The sequence below is a fragment of the Xiphias gladius genome, chromosome 13 (assembly GCF_016859285.1).
Source record: "Xiphias gladius isolate SHS-SW01 ecotype Sanya breed wild chromosome 13, ASM1685928v1, whole genome shotgun sequence".
Lineage (NCBI taxonomy): Eukaryota > Metazoa > Chordata > Actinopteri > Istiophoriformes > Xiphiidae > Xiphias > Xiphias gladius.
The window spans coordinates 12,944,322-12,963,554 of record NC_053412.1 but is presented as its reverse complement, the minus strand read 5'-3'; the positions used below and the strand labels follow the sequence as shown (position 1 = coordinate 12,963,554).

The 19,233-nt window shown below is 40.9% G+C and overlaps 2 protein-coding genes and 1 non-coding gene across 3 annotated transcripts in view; 1 reads left to right on the top strand and 2 right to left on the bottom strand.

Annotated features, from left to right (window-relative positions):
• Positions 1-13,507, bottom strand: part of LOC120798164 (cilia- and flagella-associated protein 47-like) — a 58,578-nt gene extending 45,071 nt beyond the window's left edge. The window contains exons 1-23 of the mRNA XM_040142260.1: positions 13,230-13,507; positions 12,558-12,715; positions 12,289-12,404; positions 11,528-11,666; positions 11,147-11,231; positions 10,831-10,971; positions 10,196-10,365; positions 9,865-9,971; positions 9,412-9,641; positions 9,118-9,322; positions 8,569-8,797; positions 8,095-8,247; positions 7,694-7,865; positions 7,454-7,550; positions 6,930-7,146; positions 6,595-6,839; positions 6,168-6,298; positions 4,404-4,526; positions 4,171-4,302; positions 3,977-4,054; positions 1,768-1,915; positions 1,441-1,520; positions 176-377 (exon numbers count right to left, since the gene is read on the bottom strand). Of these exons, the coding sequence (XP_039998194.1) occupies positions 176-377; positions 1,441-1,520; positions 1,768-1,915; positions 3,977-4,054; positions 4,171-4,302; positions 4,404-4,526; positions 6,168-6,298; positions 6,595-6,839; positions 6,930-7,146; positions 7,454-7,550; positions 7,694-7,865; positions 8,095-8,247; positions 8,569-8,797; positions 9,118-9,322; positions 9,412-9,641; positions 9,865-9,971; positions 10,196-10,365; positions 10,831-10,971; positions 11,147-11,231; positions 11,528-11,666; positions 12,289-12,404; positions 12,558-12,715; positions 13,230-13,373 (3,502 nt within the window). The 5' untranslated portion in view covers positions 13,374-13,507. The remainder of the gene's footprint in view (positions 1-175; positions 378-1,440; positions 1,521-1,767; positions 1,916-3,976; positions 4,055-4,170; positions 4,303-4,403; positions 4,527-6,167; positions 6,299-6,594; positions 6,840-6,929; positions 7,147-7,453; positions 7,551-7,693; positions 7,866-8,094; positions 8,248-8,568; positions 8,798-9,117; positions 9,323-9,411; positions 9,642-9,864; positions 9,972-10,195; positions 10,366-10,830; positions 10,972-11,146; positions 11,232-11,527; positions 11,667-12,288; positions 12,405-12,557; positions 12,716-13,229) is intronic.
• Positions 10,045-10,116, top strand: trnad-guc. Its single transcript has one exon. It is a non-coding gene; the product is annotated as a tRNA-Asp (tRNA).
• A 601-nt stretch (positions 13,508-14,108) lies between the features above and the next one.
• nufip1 (nuclear FMR1 interacting protein 1) lies at positions 14,109-18,867 on the bottom strand. The gene is made up of 11 exons (XM_040141783.1): positions 18,692-18,867; positions 18,328-18,597; positions 17,376-17,449; positions 17,155-17,259; positions 16,988-17,050; positions 16,821-16,897; positions 16,515-16,607; positions 16,187-16,380; positions 15,609-15,749; positions 14,889-15,163; positions 14,109-14,758 (listed from the first exon to the last, which is right to left on the bottom strand). Exons 2-11 carry the CDS (start codon positions 18,581-18,583, stop codon positions 14,207-14,209), a joined length of 1,830 nt encoding a protein of 609 aa, XP_039997717.1. The 5' UTR covers positions 18,584-18,597; positions 18,692-18,867; the 3' UTR covers positions 14,109-14,206.
• Between the last annotated feature and the right edge of the window lie 366 nt (positions 18,868-19,233).

Genomic DNA, 19,233 nt, shown 5'->3' with positions numbered 1-19,233 from the left:
GCAAGGGAAACAGAAACGTTAGCTTTAAGCTGAGCAAATCTAGTCCCATGTGTGAAATTTCTTCTGAATACATACAACATTCCCGTATTTGAGATGTGATTACATTTATATTCCAGCTGAAAAGCTGTAGTGAAAGGTATTTAAATTGTAGATACAGATACGTTAATGACCCCACCTGTGGCCTGTATGCGCCTTGACCGTTGTGTCACCATGGTGACAGAGTGCGAAATTGGTTTGACCATGCGCTTCCAACTGACAGCTGACAGTGAGGAGGAGGAGGTGGATGAGGAGGATGGAGTGGGGAAAGGAGACGGAGAAGCAGGGGGCCATCTCACTCCATTGACCATCAGCGGCATGTCAAAGTCATAACTAGCCGCCTGCAGGAAGAAATTTCCTTGACTGTCCTTCTACTAGTTCATGATTTTTTTAAGCATCACTTTTACCAAAAAAAATGTTAAAAGCTATTAGATGAGAGAGAGCAAGATCAGTAATTGACCATTTGCTAAGTCAAGCCCCCCCTTAATTACTGCCACTATTCCTTTCAAGCTTTTCATTCTCATACAGCCCATAATGTTTTCGTTCCAAAACCTGACTGGTTTGCACCGGTCAGGCATGGTTTCCACTCTGTTTCAAAACAGTACATGCCACTTATGCCTACTTGAAACAACGGCTCTGTGCGACAGTGCTTTGGGTACATGCTGCAGCAATATACCAATGACTACTACAGCATCTGTACCACCTGCTACTGTCTGTTCACCAGCTGTTAGAGATTCAACATCATACTTTTACTTATCCCCACATATGCCACCTGCACTGCATTTAGCCACCTTTCCCTGCCCTCGCTGCTATGAAACAAGGGGCACACCTGAATGACCACAGGGCAGCCAATGTTAAAGGGTGGCAGATTTACCTATCAAAATTCTTAGTAATTTTTGAATGTAGTAGGATCAGTATAGAAAAAGACAGGGTGTTAGTGGAGAAAACAAACAAACAGGTTTAATGCCCAGAGTATAAACCTCATTAAGTCTCACGACTTTACACACTCCTGTATAGTGCGTGGCGCCATGCACCTTTGGTTCTTTGCCTGCAATTAAAACTAAGACGGAGAGGTAATTTTGGAAACCATGGGCAATTGATTTCAGACAGAGATGGACGAAAGCATCTAATTTCTCATTTCTAGCAATCAGCAACCATTCTCCTTTCTGTAAGCTGACGGTTACAGACAGATTTTATCAACTGTTTCTAGTTAGCTTGTTCACTTCATTGGTTTTAAAACATCTTGCCAAAGGACTGCAGTTTAAAATAAGCCATCTGACTTACATTGGCAGAGTTACGATTTCTAAGATATGATTGGACAATTGCATTTAAGATGGTCTGCTCAGTCTTCATCATACTGTATCTACTGTCCCTATTCTGGAGGATGTTTGTTCAAAATCCCACCTGGGTGGGTGAGAAGACAAGGGAGCAGTCCATGGTCTGGTAGCCCTGCACTTCCATAACAGTCACACCTGGCTCCTTCTCTGCTTGCAAAAATGCAAATAAGCAATCGCAAATACAAATGGACACAAATTCAAACACAATCTCAGTAAACACAAGAAAATATACATTGCATCTAAATTGGGTAAACACTTAATGCAATAATACAATACTATGTCCTGTGTTGCATGAAAAAACCCTCTTCATAAGCACATATTACTGTACCCACACACCACCATACATCAACTCTGATCTTGCGAGAAATGCTGGATTGTGTCTGAGAATGCGTACTTGCTGAGGGCTGAGGGAGCTGGAGAGAGAAGTCTTCATATTGTGACAGGTCAAAGGTGACCTGGGCTGGGGCTGAAGAGTGGTTCGTCAGAGTGAACGGTATCGCCCGCCGAGAACCAGCATGGACCCCGTAGAACTGGAAATGGGACTGAAAAGAGGGAGGGAGAACTTACACAAACGGATGAGAAAAACGTACAGATCCCAAAGGCAGATCTCTCAAAATGTGGAAAACTGTCTGTATTGTAAGGCCTGAAACCAGGCCTTTTTCGGTGCATCGGGATGAGTGGAATCTATGAATGCCATTCCAGTTGTATTACCCCAACATTTTATTATCCAGTTGCATGGCATTTCAGCAGAGTAAACAACCACAAAAATATCCGACCCAAAAAGGTGAAATTAGTATCTTTCATTGCACATTGACAGAGTCAAACTGATGAGGTCTGGAGGGTGTTGGACACACAACAATGAGCTCTGTTTTGTCAGGGGACCATGGTCAGGGAGGTGACCAAGAACCCAACGGTCACTCCACAAGAGCTTCAGAAGTCCTCAGCAGCGATCGGAGAACCTGTTGGAAGGATGACCATCTCAGCAGGACTCCACCAATCAGGCCTTTCATGATAGAGTGGCTAGACAGAAGCCACTTGTGACAGGCCGCTTGGAGTTTGGCAATGGGATATTTCAGTTTTTCCTTTTTAATAAACTTGCAAAAATTTGTAAAATTTTGTTTCCACTTTGTCATTATGGGGCGTTGAGTGTAGATTGATGGGGGGAGATTCATTTAAACAATTTTAGCAAAAGGCTGCAACACAACAAAATGTGAAAAAAGTGAGAGGGGGCTGAATACTCCCTGAATGCAATGTACAAGATCACCTAGGGCTGTCATACAATTAAAATGTCAAGAAAAAAAACACAATAAAGCTAAAAGCTTATTTCCTTTGTGGTCCTCATGAGAAATAGAAACAGTAAGACAGATCTTTAAGCCAGGCAGTTAGGTTAAAACAAAGACAATACAAACAATGAAATAAACGAAAGAAAAAGGTTTATAATCTATTTTAATAGATTAATCTATTTCTTTGCCAAGAGTTTAAAACCCTTTTCATTCTGCTGTTGCTTCAGAGATCCTGGAACACTGTTCTAAGGAACAGCAGCAGTGTATTATAAAATATTATTTTTCCAACAAAACCAATGAACTAAAAAGAAATAACAAATTGAGCAACTTCTTGTTGCATAATTGTGACAATCTCTGATAAGACTGAAATAGTAACCAGGAGTTGGATTTCTACAATTTTGTAAGTGAGACCTAACTAACTACAGGCACATAATATCAGTCCTTATTTCACTAAATTTGACAAAAAAATGACATAAGATATTAATAGAAATCATGGTTGTCTCATTTCCAGTTGCTAGAATAAGATATATTAAGGAATACAGCATACTTTGGAAAAGAAAACCTTTCCATTTGTTATGACCTTGTGTCATAATTTGTATTTAAGTTTGATTTTTTTCCTACTGTTTATGTTAGGGAGGTAGATGAGGTGCCTGTCTTTTGTTTTGTTTTGTTTTGTTAAAAGGTAAGTTGGTGGATAATGTTAGATTGTTTTCTTTGTTGTTTTGGCTGTGCTCTCCCTTACGCCTTTTCTACCAGGATGATAAATAAATCATTTCTTTTTGGACTACAGTCTGCTGTGGGACTGGTCATCCTTGGGAGTGGGGAAAGAGGAGAGTCGTTTTTGTGCTATGCTCAGGTTCCCCCTAGGCCAGGTGTGACACCATTACTCAAGGGACAATGTAGTTGATCTTCCCATTACTTGCTGCATCAGCACAGGAAAATCTGAACAAGATTTTTAATGTCTTAGATGATCAGCTTTGTCTTTTGCTTGCTGACTTTTATGGGGAATAAATATGGTTCATTTAGTACTAAGGTTAGATAAAGTATGTTTTCACAAGTTAATTTGTGAGGTTTTGACAAGTAGGCTCACATTTTGAATTTATCCTTTTCTGTTAAATATAAGGCTGTAAATAAAAAGAGGTATATTAATAAGTTAATAAATTCATTTATGCTAACAAACTGTTGTTTAAATTTCTCTTTATGCAATCTCTTCTTTTCTAGTTTGGCTTTTTGCTTTGGTGATATAGGGGAAAAAAGTTATAAACATGATGTCAGCACACGCGCGCGCGCGCGCACACACACACACACACAGAAACTCACCACACTGATGTCTACATTTGGAGGCTCCACTGATCCGCCCACTCTGAGCTCAGTGGACTTCATGTCCCTCAGTGCTATCTGTAATACATACACATGCTTTAGTGTCCATTCCTCTCTTCTCTCTGGCACACCACCTAACACACACACCATCATAGCATGAAAATAAAGAGCCCTCTCTCTTCTGTCTCTCTCACCTCAACTCTGGTGTCAAACCTGATGACAGAATCGGGGCTGAAGTGAATCTTGAGCACAGCCTGCCCCCTACTTGGCACCACGCCCTCAGATGGACTCACCACCATTCCTGGCAGTGGGTGCACATCTAACACCTGCCTCATACGAACAGACAGACAGAGACTAGCTATTTTGATTGTTTCGGGTTCGCAGCTATTGAAAACAAGTATCTACGTGTGTGTGTGTGTGTGGGCACCTGGTAGTAGGCATGGTTCTGTCCAGTGTTGTGTAAGACTGCGGTTCGGATAGAAGGCATGTTGAGAGGCACTGATTCAAATATCACCTGTTTTTCTGCCAGCTGGACACTAGTGGATCCAACCTGAGAGGAGGACAGAGAGGAAAAAGGACATTTCTCTCATTGTTATATATCATTGTTCTGTGACATTAAATGTATAGCATGTATTCTACATTTGTAGTTTACTTCTCTCCCTTAACCAGCCATGTCTAATTCTGCTCCAGTCACTGATTTTTCACCTGTTGCAAAATGACTTTTGACAGCACCCAGGGCACATTTTTGGAGCATGTATATGACCCAATATAAGAGAACAATAGTAATGATGATGATAACTGAACAGCAAATGAAAGAGACCGGGAGCTGTTCCATTGAAAAAAAAAGAGAAAAGAAAAAAAAAGAATGACTTACTTTAATTTATATTTGTTTTACAATGCTGAAAACTGTTTTGCTACTAACTTCAATTATAGCTGTCTTGAGCCATTTCAAGGTGACATACTGTATCATTTATGTTTTGCCAGATATCCATAGAGGTACAGCATTAAATGAGAAAACTGACCCAATGCAAGGCACATCCCTGATAGCTGTTTTAAAACTGGGTTTTTTTACAATGTTGCAGGAGTGGGTTACAAAGTTTCTGTGGATGTTTTGATATCTCAATACTGCTGTGAAAAATTCTCACTTTTAGAATCAAATGTAGAAACATAAATATATGTATAAATCCAAGCTGACTACATTTATTCTTCTCCATGAAGGAGCAAACTACAAACTTGTTACTGCAGATGCTGAAGTATAGGGGAGTTGCTAGTTTGATATTGAAATGTTAGATTTTGGTGACAGAGTTGTTCACTAATGCGCACAAATGAAACCAATGCGGCCGCCTGAAAATTTGACAGGGTCCTGTGTGAGGACTGGCTGTTAAATGTATTTATATTTTGATGAAAATATGAACGTTGGGAACAGATTGAGCATATAACTTGATGATTTTCAATGATCAGGCTTCAACCTAGTACCACTCTCTGCAGTGTTTGCTACCAAATGGCAAAGTGGTATGTGACAAGAAAGGACCTCATCGTCCCACTGAAGAGTTAAAATAATTAAATAAATATTATTTTATTCATTTGTCTTTATCATCTTGACACTTAAACTACTTTTATGTATTTGTTTGTCCAACTTTAAAAAATGTGATTCAGCATTTTCCAAGTTCACTTGTCATCTGGCTGCCTAAGCACTGACAAGTCTGAATCTTACCCTGAAATCACTTGACTTGTCTAACTCCAGAATAGGGGCAGATACTAACAGTAGTTGCTGAAAGAATGAGTGGCTATGCAGTTGTGGTATGTCCCTAATCAAACACCCTATCATCCACCCCTAACTGGTCCACAACACCAGTCTTAACCGGTTTCAGGTACTCAGCCCCTCATATAGGTGATAATAAGAGAAGTAGATTATGTTGCAGGAGTGGGTTGAAAATTTTCTGACTCTTTAGATGCCAAATTGCTGCTATGAAAATGTGTCATTGTTATATATTTTAACCTCTGTGAATCCACGCTGACCAAAGCCCTTCTTCTCCAAGAAGGAATAGCAGACGCTGAGGTGTACAGGTAATGAGTGTTTAATACTCAAATGACAAAGACAATACAATCAAAAATCTAAGTTATTCAAAGCCTAAAAATAGTAAATAGGAGTAGATCATACCAAGTAATCTTGCCAAATCTAGAAACAGACCTTAGCAACACAGTGTAGGCGTTGTGTGTTGTGCTCGTGGACACAGAGGTCAAAGTCTCCTTCTGAAGGGGAAGAGAAGGAGGGATACCACACCACCTCACAGTCCAATTCCCTGTATGGCTCCACTGTACCTGGAGAGGACGGAGTATATTTGCTGTATCAGGTCTAATTCAAACAGGCAAAATCGATCAATTTAAAATGCTTATTAACAATGAAGCTCCTTAAGGATAAACAACTCAGAGGGAGAGGAATGGAAGGATGACACAATATCTCCCTTGATAATTGGCTTTGAAAATGCTAATCAAGGTACTTGCACATAACTTATATTCATCTTCCTGACTGATTATATTCCTCCTAATATTTTTTTTTTTTTACTTTGTACTTAAAAAAAAAAAGATTAAGTAAATATGAGCTGCACTTGTAGCACCTGTAGTTGGTCGAATAGAGAACAGGAGGCCACTCTTTGTGACTACTGGTTTCCATGTGAACTCCGCGGCGTTGTTACGCTGGTTTCGAAGGGTAACAGAACTTCTATATCCAGATCGCTCAAGTAGGGTGGGGGTGGGGCAGAGCACCAGCAGGGTGGTGGACAGTTCCAGAGCCAAGGGGACGACTTGTGCCTGGACCAGTATCTGACCAGTGGGCTGCTGGTTTACAGAGTAGGCCACAGGTCTGAAATAAAGAAATATACCTATATTGCATCTGAACTTTAATCACTGATTTTCATGTAATATAGTATATTAAGCTGCTTCCTCCTACAACCTGTAGAAGTGACCCAGCTTGTTGCTCTGAAACATCAGAGATAAAGTGCTGTGGGAGCAGGGTGGCAGGACGTGGGAGAGGGGGGAGGAGCCCTGCAGCTCAGGGCAGTCCACCTCGAGCTGCACCCAAACGTACACTGACAGATGATTGATCAGCTCCAGCTTCTGAACACACATCGACTGTACACACACCTCGCCAAAGTCCACTAACAATGGACCTAATGAGGAAAGAGTGAAAATTTTACCTTGTTTTTTTTATGTGAAAAGAATTCCTCTACACTCAACTTTTGTTTAGCAACTTGTAAAGTCTGATATGAAATTCTGATACAATGATTATTTATAATCACTATGATGATTAAATGTTAATGTTTTCAAGTTAGCAGAATCTATTCCTCTCAGAGACGGTAAAAGGAGAAAGAACAAGACACAAGAACACACTAATTTGAGTTTCGCTGTATCTCACATCTTGCACTCAAGCTATTATTAGAAACAGTGACTTAAGCACTTCTGAATTGAATATCCAACCTATGACAACTTGGTAGAGCTCCTGAGCTGTCAGAGTCCTGCTGCAGTCTGCCACCTCCTGGCTGTTAGAGGGAACAGCATTCGTTACCTCTGAAACCTAGAGTGAATGCAAGAGATAGATGGAGCACTAAAAAAAGGATTTCTTGTAATTTTTTACACTAAAACCTTATTCCATGGAATCATAGATTCAACACTTATCAATTCAGTTAATTAGAATTTTTTTTTTTCCTTTTATCTCACCTGACTGTTGACCTGCTGGGTGAGGGATTTCATGTTTTCAGCAAAGCTGTACTTAGGCTTTGTTTCTGAGATCTTACTGCTCTCAATGTCACTGATACGGAGCTTAGGGGGAACAAGCCCTTGAGAAGGAACAATCCCAATGTCCACTTCGTGATCCACTTTTTCTTGCTGTCTAGCATCCAAAAAGACACAAATATCCAACTTTAAGGGTCCATCTAATTTTGAACCACATGCAAAGGACAGCACGTTTGAGTTAGATGCTAGTCATAGCTTTAGTGGTTGATGCAATGTAAAAACTGGAAATAAAAACTGCAACACTCACAACTGAAGCCTCTCCCCTTTTGAACACCTGATGCTTTTTGTGTAAGGCCAGCAGTTCAGATGTGCGTATGAAAGCCTACCTCTCCTTTATCTTCGACAGCCGCGTTTGCCTGAGCTGTTTGATGAAGTCCGCATAAATCTGTCGATTTCGCTGTTTCTGCTCCTCCTCCTCCTCAGTGAAAGCATAGGTGGTGTTCACATAGCGACAGCGGGGTACACCAGTAAAGATGGTCCTGAGGTGGGCAGAGACAGGATGTTGTGGAAACACACAAAGACGTATGACAGACGATGCCTCTAAATTCATCAGTGACTGTGCAATTTTAAAACTTAAGACTTAAAAATGTTTTTAACACAACGACAAAATGACAGAGATATAGCAAATAAGGCTTAATATTTAAAATGTAGTCTTAAATTTAGAAACCACATTCATCTGTGCCTATGTCATATTTTAGGGGGAGATTTAGATTGGTGTTTTTTTATTGAATTAAGCGCAATATAATTGACAAAATGGAATCCGCACTGAACCTGTGAAAATGTGTTTCTTTAACCTCTACCTGTACTGTCTGTGTGAAAAGACTGGCCTGATGCTAGTGCCTTGGTCATTAGGAAAGGCCAGGAACTCCTCGAGCTCTGTGTTTTGACTCCTCTTCCTGCGATGTATGTGAAGTTGTGTTTTGTTGGTGCTGGGGACAGCAGCACGTGCCCTCATGTGACATCGAGCCAGCTCACTGGACCGGATGTGAGGTTGTGACCCAGTTGGATTGGTCACTGCTGGAGTGATGCCTGAGAAGCACTCAGTCAGAGCAGGACAGGTACATGTTTCAAAATCCACTAATTAAACACAACAGGACCAGCATGTTAACCATCAAAGTAATTACAGCCACTCAATGATCAAAGAAACACAAATATTTTCTTTTTATACTATGTCTACACTCTTTTAGCTTAACAACATTTATTAACATTTCTCCAACATGCTGATTAGCCAATCTGATGCTTAATTGATTATTATTAATCAATCAATCAATCTATTTTGACACACAGTTACACAAAACACTGCTGAATTCAATTAAGACAAAAACAAGTGCTGCTTCTTCAATATTCACCGGGATTAACTTTGGGCATGGAGTGTATGGTCTCATTGTGGCTGACAGCAGACAGGTGTAGAGTGATTGTGTGGAAGCTGCGAAGCTCAAGTTCAGTAACATCTGTGTTGTCACTGCTCTGCTGAACAACATAACCTAAGACATCTAGCATCTGAAGCACCTGGAAGCTCCCCTGCTGCCGTGCAGTGAAAGACAAAACTACATCCTGGGGAAAGCAACACAGAGAAACAAGTTTCCACATTAATTGCTCTGCATGCATTAAGAAATACATAACTGAATCATTCACCTTCCTACCTGGCATTGCCCGGGGGCTATGGTGCCTCTGGTGGGCTCGCTGGTGAAATGTGCTAATTTTCGGAAGCGGAAGTTGACGGGAAGTTGAGGGCAGAGGTTCTGCAGCACACACAGCCGATCCACACGTTGGCCTGTCACACACGTTAGGAAATCAAATCTTTGAGAAGGACTGGGTACCAGAGACACAGGCAAACCAGAGCCTGTCACTGCCAATTCCACACTGCTGTTACCTAAGGAGAAACAATGAGAAAGATTAAAAACAAAAAAAGAAAGAGAAAGATCAAGATATCAGTGCGCGCTAATTTTAATCATAAATTAATTAAACAATGAATAATCCGTTCATAAAGTTATATGAATCAAAATGCTGTGTCTGTGTTACATGAAACACACCTCTGAGCTCATCCAGACTATGCTGTGCAACATGATTGTGTGTGTGTGTCTGTGTGAGAGTACCACTGTGGTGAGTGAAGCCATGTCTGCTCCCCACTGACTCAAACAGCAGGAAAAGACAATAGTCTTGCCGGCTGGCCGAGTAGTCATGCTTCTTCTTTTCAGTTGCACTGCAAGAGACAGGCTAATGTTTTCGGTGTTCTCAGGATAAATACCACTCAATACGAAAAACCTCCAACAACATCCTCGTTAGTATAGTGGTGAGTATCCCCGCCTGTCACGCGGGAGACCGGGGTTCGATTCCCCGACGGGGAGTTGTAAATTTTTTTTCAAATTCTAAAAAACCTACATTCATCGTTTTCTGATACATATGACACACTAATAAACAAATTACCTCTTGCAAATGGGACTGAAGCGCACTGCCACCGTAGTTCTGTCATATGGTCCCAGTCGACCCTGTTTAGGGGCACACACCAAGACCTGAGACAAATGCTGAGATACTGAGCTGCACTTCTCCGTTCTTTCCAGCAGGGCGGCATCTGTGCTCTTTCGGAGATCTGTTCCCTACACGGACATCACAGTCAAAGCCTTATTTTATTGAGTTGTTGTGATTGTTCATGAATTTTTTACATCATCTTAAAATTTAACACCTTTCATAATCAAAAATTTGACTTTTTAAGACATTGTATGATGTTGAATTTTAAAAATCAAATTAAATACTTTTGAAAACTTTTCAAAGACTGCAGATACCCTGCACTTCCAGTTCAGTACAACTGGCCTCCAATCCATCTTCCAACCAAACTAACAACCTAACTTTCTTTCCTGTTTACTCAAGCTACTTATCTACTGACCAACCTGTTTCTGTTTCCTTACTTGCAAAACTTATAACTTTAACAGCTATGTTTTTACTTGATAGCAACCAGTTTGCACTATCAACCTATCTAACCAATTTCTTGACTAAATACAGACATGCCTATCCACACAACAGCTGTGCAGATGTTTGGCAGCACCAACTTCTCCAACACTCACCACTTCAGTCCCAGCAGCAGTATCCTGGAGGAGGCAGACCCAGTCACAGGCCTGGGGGGCATTGTTTCTCAGAACCACATTCTGCAAACGGGATGTTCCCAAGTATACAGGTCCAAACCACAGACAGGAGAGTGGAGCACCCTGTACAACAGCGGAGCATCTTGTTTTTAGAGATAAAATGGTCACAAGAACTTTGACAAACTCCATTTGGAAGGGAAAAGGGAATAAAGATGAACATCAATTTCAAGAATCAATGGATTATCATGTAAATACTATCTCAAGTACTAAAATAATTCTACTTGGACCACTGGATTACCTGCAGGTCAAAGATCTCAAGCCGCTGGTCCACCACCTCTGCCCTGATACTAAGAACTACAGCAGAGCGATTCTGGAGTTTTACCCTGGGACAGAGGGAGTGCGCAAATGTAACTCAAAACCACCACTTTAAATGGTTAATTTGCCATTGAGTTGTAAATATTATATTGTCAACACCTATGTGTGTTCTCAGCACTGATCCATCTGTACACTTTCATTTACTTACAATATTTTTCCTATGAGCAAATATCATCAGCTAATTTCACAAGTTTCTTGTGTTTTATAGAAAACAGGAGACATAGTATTTAGTGTTCTTTCTGTTTAAGTAGATGCAATCAGTTCACAGTGCTTTCTTGAACTGGTGTTATAAGGTCTGTCTTACAGAGCCTCCTCATCAATCTGCCTGGGTCGATCTGTGCGCAGTTCAACTTTCAGCCACTGGATGGCGCCGGCTGCAATGACTCCACCACAGGGTGACAGTCTGATTGAGGGGTCTCCACTGTACTGAACTTGGAACACGCCTTCCACACACACACACACACACACACGCACGCACACACACACAAACACAAACACACGCACACACACACACACACACACACACACACACACACACACACACACACACACACACACACACACACACACACACACACACACACACAAACAAATACATACGCGCAGTCTCATAGACTGACTTTATAAAATAATCCCAAATGCTTACTAAGATCATAGACAGATAAAGACAGACACTTTCACCTTGTTTTTTAACTAAGACCAATGTATTTAACAAATCTCATTGCGTTTAAGAAAAGTTAAGTTCTAGTTCATCAGTTGCATGCAGTAATAAAAATTTTATAAAAACTTTTGAGATTCTAATAACTGGTATATCTTTTCTCAGTAACTCCACATGGAACATCAAGTTTTATTTCAACAAAGAGAGGAAAATTCCTTTTTTAGTTTACTGTAATATTGTTTTGCAATATTACAATTATGTCTTCCTCATGCAGTCAACCATGCATTTACACAAGAAGCTTGTATCTAAATTTGCTGGGTAATGTAATACTATGAAAATGAATGTCATACCCACATGAACAGCATAAGTACAGTATCACCAAGTCAAGAAAGATATGCATGATTTACCTGATGCTGATCCTTGATTGGTTATAGGATGATGTTTGCTGATTATCTGACTGTTGGCAGCAACAGAACCAAAGTCGAGTACTGAGTCCATTAGGAGGGAACAAGCCCTGGGAAACCTAGGGGAGTCGATTCATTGGGACTGACTTAGCGTGAACATATTTGTGGAGATGTATTTGTGAACCACGAAACAAGATTCACTATCTCGTGGACAGTGTGTCTGGTCCTAAATATATTTAATATATGTCGTGCAGAATGTCTAGCCTGCTTACCCCTGCAATGGGATTTCAATGGTCTCCACATCATCTACACGGATCAGAAGGCAGTCTCTGACCTCCTCCTCTTCCTCCGGTGTGAACTGCAGCAAGCCACTTACAGACAGACCAGGAGCCACTACCTCGGCTCGACTAGTTACTGTGAACTTGAAGGACTGCAGGAAAAAAAGAATAGAAAAGAAGTAGAGGGAGGCATAAACATAGGCACATGTCTAACTGATCAAATGTTAATATTCTCACGGAACAGAAAGTGAATAAAGGGGAGAACGTTTTATAGAAGAAGGCGGGACACTTTACGCCTAGCTTGATACTCCAAAAACTCTCTTAAAAAACGAAGTAAATAGAAGAGACTATCCTGATATAATAAATAATTTTAAAAAATATTTGCACATCGCCTTTTTCCCAAAATGTTAACATAAATATGACCACAGACAATGACGACAGATAGATAAATACTGTAGATATCACTGGGCATGGTAGCATTAAACCAAAATGTTCATAATTTTAAATAAAGTTAGATTTCCTGCTAGCATAATGGGCTACTGAGCTAGCTAATTGTTAATTGACTACCAAGCCATTTAGGAATCTTTAATTTAGCTACAGTTGCGTTATTTTTTTTATCTTCAACTTCAATGCAGTTTTTAAAAACACCTCAGTTGTATACCTTACCTTCAACGCGGGCTTTTCAATAATTATTTTCTTCGAAGTTTTCCCGACATTTGTTACCGTGACTGTTGTCTTGTAAACCTGCCCGACTTTCACATTGTGGAAGTCGACAAACTGTGGGTCAACTCGAACACAACTTCCATCCATGATACTTTATAGTTATTTACTCAGAGACAACAAATGCCCCGAACACGTTTCCTCTCAATAACACGCACAAAAACTAGTTTTTGGCCCACTTCTGTCGACTTGTCGACTCGCATACTGACGGACAACTTGCTGCTCGAATGTTGCGAACTAAACACAGGTTAACAGCGAAGGTGGTGTCTAGGCAACGACTACAGTAGGTGCGCTCGTTTTCCAACCTTGGACAATCCAGGTGGACGGAGCAGCTTCTGCCCATGCACAGCAAATCATTGTTTCTTGTTTACTTGAGGGGAATTTTAAGTTGTTGATGCCATGAATGACAAGACAGGTTATCAGCAATATTATTATCGCTTCTTTCTCATTGTCTTATCTGTAGTTTTTTCCATTCAGCAGAATGGTGGATGTGTAAATCAATCTAAAGTATTACTGAATGTTTCATTTATGACAATATTTTGGTTATTGCAAATAAAAGAAAATACATACACATACTATGGATTTCATTTCAGTTTCTAACTCAATACTTGCACAAAAGGACAAACATTTATATAGTTCAAGCTTAAAATAAAAACATTACAAATGTTAAATTATCGATACAGTTCATGTGATTTATTTTACCAGAAAAAAAAAGACTGTCTTTGTTCATTACATAGTATGTTACAAAATATAACTTGATAGTCAGTCATTCTAACATTGTCATATAAAAAGACATGCCTTTAAAAAAAAAAAAAAACGAAACAAGAAAATATGTGGACAGAAGCATATTAACAGAAAAATCTGAATGTCTCAGTTTTGTTTTAGAACAAAAGATTAATCCATTATAATAATTTGCTAGGATTTCACAAAACATCACCATGGCTCTCCCATATTTCATCATCATACACATTACAGGCAGATGTGATTTTATCTGTGACTTTCAACTCGAGGCTGCGGCAGTTGCTGGCAGTTGTCTCTTCAGCCCTTTGGATGAAATCCCCTGCAACCCGCTCACCACTGGCTGCTGAGTCCACAGGAGGATCCTCAGATTGTTCTGAACAAAATTGGCCAGTAACTAAACCCGGGTCCAGACAGTTTTCTCGCAAAGACTGGTCGACTACAACAGCTTTACCGGAATCTAAATCCCCCTGACTGCCAACTTCTGGGACTGCCGTGCCACTTTGTGCTGGACCTCTCTCTCCACCAACCGGAGAGGCAGACTGGGACACAGCCCTGACTCCCTTCGATGGCTTTTTCTGCCCCCCTTCACGCTCTCCGGTTGTGACAGCTGGTGTAGCCCCGACCCCTTTTTGGAGCTGAGGTCTGCTCTCCAGGCCAAAGAAGTTGTTGCGGACAACATAGCGCACACACTGCAGGAGGACATTCCTCTCATGGCGGATATCTGGGGCAAGTAACTGAGCAGAGTTTCAGAAAACAGAGAAGTGTAGGAAGGGTATTTAAATAATACAAATTTATATAGAATTTTATTTTCTCAATGTAAAAATCGTGTGAAATATGCTCGTTTAATCTCAGATATCGTCTTACCATCTCAAGTAGAGTAGGACAGTGTTTCTGAGGTGTATCTTGGTGTCTACCACCCCTTCCTCCCCTTCCTCCTCTGCCTCCTCTTCCCCCCCTCCCTCTTCGGCTGTTGGGTGTGTAAAGAGCAGAGTCAGGCTGGGGGACTTTGTTAGTTTCTGTGCCCTGTGAAGAGGTCTCCTTGACTCTATAGGACCCCCTGTCCGGGGAGTCCGGGGGTATTGTGTTTAGGAGAACCTGGTTTTCTTGCACAAGGTCTTTGGCTCTCTGAATAGGGGTGGCTGAAACACAAGGAAAAGGATAATAGAAAAACTGGAAGTTATGAAATTTGAATGAAGATACTTACTCACTTAAAGTTACAACATTGTGACTTAAAAATGCAGCCAGCAGGGCCAGGATTGAAAAGCGGCTGATGGTATGTCACTCTTGTTTTCGTGCTGTATGCCAAGTTCTGATTGGTATGCCATTGGTGATTATTGGCAATTTGTCACTCCCCACAGCTGCTGTCTGCCACTTATAAACAGTTTGTCACTCATGGTCAAATGCCAGATACGACTCAATTTTTACATTCTTGTACATTACTTGAGTATTTCTATTTTACGGTACATTATACTTCGACCCCAGTACATTTCACTGAGTAATATTTACTCCTGTACCTTCATTTTCAGATTAAGATGTTACATAAAAAGGCATGATAAGTTTACTGTGTGTAAGATAAACACTCACTCTCTGGTTCTTCATCACTTTCGCTCTCGCTCAAGGAGCCGTAGTTTGCCACCAAGGAGCCCAGAGCTGAGCTCATCTGTTTAGGGGCCACAACCAGGCCACCAGTCCTGGACTCGGCAGCGGGATCTTCTCTATCAGAATCTGCAGACACATAAGCAAAGCATTGAAAGAGACAATTTTCAGGTCTGTCCTGGGGTTCTGTCCACACTTTTTAGTAAGTCTTTGATATTGACCACACCGTGATATTGGAAGAGGAGAATCCCAGAGCTTTTAAAAGGTATACTCACTTCTATATGCTCTTAGTTTACATTCCCAGCATTCATTTTATGTACTTTACCTTAATTTTTTTTTTTTAAATATAGTGTATGCTCCTTGTTTGACTGTTTGTAAAATACAGACAATATCAAACCTATAGTAGCTTTAATTAAACTCATGAAGACAATGATTCCCAAAACAAAATGATGGATGTGACAATCAAGGTCGGCTGACAAATTTTAGGTGATTAATTCCCTGCCTCGCAGACAGGACACAGTCTTGTTTAAATTCTGCTCCACGTCCCCGCTACATGAGCCGCTCACCGTGGTCACTGCTGGCCAGTGCTCCCAGTGGATCCCCGTCCCTGCGTGGCTGGGTGAGGGTTGGGGGTCTCTCCGTGGCACCTCTGTCCAATGAGTGAGGGCCTCGTGGCTGTCCCTCCTGGAACCCTCTGTTACCCCAACCGCGACCGCGACCTCGACCCCGACCCCGACCCCGTCCTCTGCCTCTCATTCGTCTGTGAATAAAACAGTAAAGTTTAGATTTAGATAAGATTAGATCAGGCCTCACGTCAAAGTAAATAAGCACAAATAAATTCTTGCTTCTGGTTGCAATAAAAATGTCATTTACGAATAAAGTTTGTACATTTACCCAAACTGAGCTGTCTCTAGAACGCCTCCGGTCTCCTCCCGCACCTCCATCACTTTTTTCCTCTTTTCGATGTTCTGAAGTGTGGGATAGTTTCTGGAAATATTAATTAAGGCGCCAGTTTAGCAACAGCAGTCATTACGTTTTGCTGACTGGAAGTAATCATCATGGGCGAAATCTAATATTACATCTGAAATGTGTTTAAAACACGGATGATCGGGAACATCTCATGTTATAATGTCATTAATAGTTTGGAGATAAACTAAAATGGCTGCAAACAGTCTCTTCAATCCATCTGTGAACACTGACTTGCGCCTCTCCTCTCTCCACTTTGCAATCTCCTCTGGTGTGTCCAGCTTGATTCTTTTCATTCCTTGTGCGTGGTTCTGTAGTCAGGATATGAAACATGGATGTTAGCAAATGACAACACAGAGTCTCAGACTGAGCTACGACATCTCCACATTTGTTTCACTTACATTTTTCCAGTGGATGCTGACTATTTTTTCGTGAGCTGTGAAGCTGCAGTCGGGCACAGAACACTAAGCGAGAGAGTTGATTGAGGCAGTCAGGAAAATGCGAATATGTATTGCCATAAAAAACATGAAATAAGGCAAAATATACTGTATCGGATATGTCAAATTACCTTGACGTGCTGAGACAAATGTTCATCATACTTCTCCTGGTTCTTGAAACCCCGGTCACATGTGTCACAGAAATGGGAATACTCTGGTCCTTTTTTATTTCTCTGCTGTGGGTTAAAGACAAATCAGTTCACCGCATAGCTGTGCTTATGCTCAGTGCAGAGTGCACTGCGGCTCTATGACAACATCCTACCAATGCATGATCAGGATTTCAACATTTGACCTTTTTTCCATGGTTGCCTGGGGGTCCGTAATTCTGCCTCCCACCTTGATGCCATTCACGACCAAAGTTTTGACCTGAAGACACGACTGAAGTTAGCGGCATGACAGCGCAACACACACACACACACACACACACACACACACACACACACACACACACACACACACACACACATCTCTATCTCAATTAGTATTTTCTTTATTACTATTAAAGGAGCACTCCACTGACTTTACACACCATGGTCAGTTTACTTGCCAGTGGTAATACAGCTCAGAGAAAAAGATGTATAATGTCTTCTGTGACCCTGGAGAAGCTTTTTTTTTCAGTTTTAGCTTAGAAAACTGCAGATTTTTAACAGAAAGCCTGAGTTCCAAACTGGGTGTATTGAGTTTGAAAAAACCGTCCATATCCCAGCTAAGTGTTTTGGATTACGGGAAATCTAAGATCCAGTGTTTATGGACTTCGACCCATACTAGAGACTAAAAATCTGAAAATCTCAGTCTCTGCTGCTTCGAATTTTTTACGATCCTTTTCTTAATCTCCATCTTTTGAACCCCCAGTTCGTAGATGCTTCAACTCATCATGTAATATGATATAGTTTCGTAACTTCAAGAATTGGCGAAGCCTGTAAAACCAAAATAGATAACATTTAAATCACAGCATTATATTACTGACACTAAGACTGGCTGTAAATTTGATGCTTGTTTCAGTTATAGCACCTACATCATTTCAGATAAACTCAAATAAAATGGAGATTAAGGTCACACAGCAAAAATATGCTCTTTACAGAGATACTTGCTGGTTGCTTTCAGTTTTATTACAAAAACTAGCCATTTTTCTGGCTGTAGATGAAAGTAGAAACTTTTCGGCGACACTCATATCCTGGAATCTCTTTGGGAGTTTGGCCAACATTAACGGACAGACTACTGTATGTACTGTCTGGGATACTCACCGTATGGACGTTTGGGCGGGTGGCCTCCACGACCTGATGGGAAACCAAACGGTGCCGGTGCCCCGTGATGCCAGGCCGCCTGGTCGCCGTAGTCCCAGCTGGGCTCGGAGGGCGTCTCGCACCAGCTCCACATGTTGGGGTGGAAGCCGCTGGAGCGCGGCCGCTGCTGGTGCTGCTGGGGCTGCTGGAAGGGTTGAATGGAGTTCGGTGGAGGACAGCCGAAGTCCGGTGGGGGATAATGGCCATTTTCGTTCATTCCTCGGAGCCTTCCTTCACGTCGACAGTGAAGTTTATTTGAGGTAAGTCGGGGTTTCTTACGATGCAGGTCTCACATGTGCTTGTTTTTGCTCCAGTTTATACACACCTTCGTCACTTCCGCGAGAACAGGAAGAACATAAAACACATGGAATAAAGCCAAAATAAAAAATGTATTAAGTTTACTTATCAATATGGTCATGATATTTTAGTTGAAATTGTACATTACGCCCTCGACTGTAACTATGTCTTGTCTGTGATTTTGCTAAAGATGCTATTTTTTTTAAAAGCCGGCCTGTTTGCAACAACTTCTCGCGAGCTTTAATATAAAGCTCATCTTGGGTTGCCAGGCTGAGGGGAAAAACTCATGTGGAATTAATTTTCCGCTTGCAGAGAGTTGTGGATAAGTAACAGGACGCCCAATGATTGAAAAAAACATAAAAAAAAACTACATATACCCTTTATGTAGGTATAAAGTGTCATAATACAGGTGGCACTCTGTTACCTAGGCCAACCCTGTATTGCTTTTTTTTTTTTTTTTTTTTTTAAGAAATTAAGCATACTTTCGCAGTGTTAAGAATATTTTCAAAACATAAAAAAACATTGAGAAGATATCTGCTACTGTGTAAAACCAAAAAAATATATGGAGTG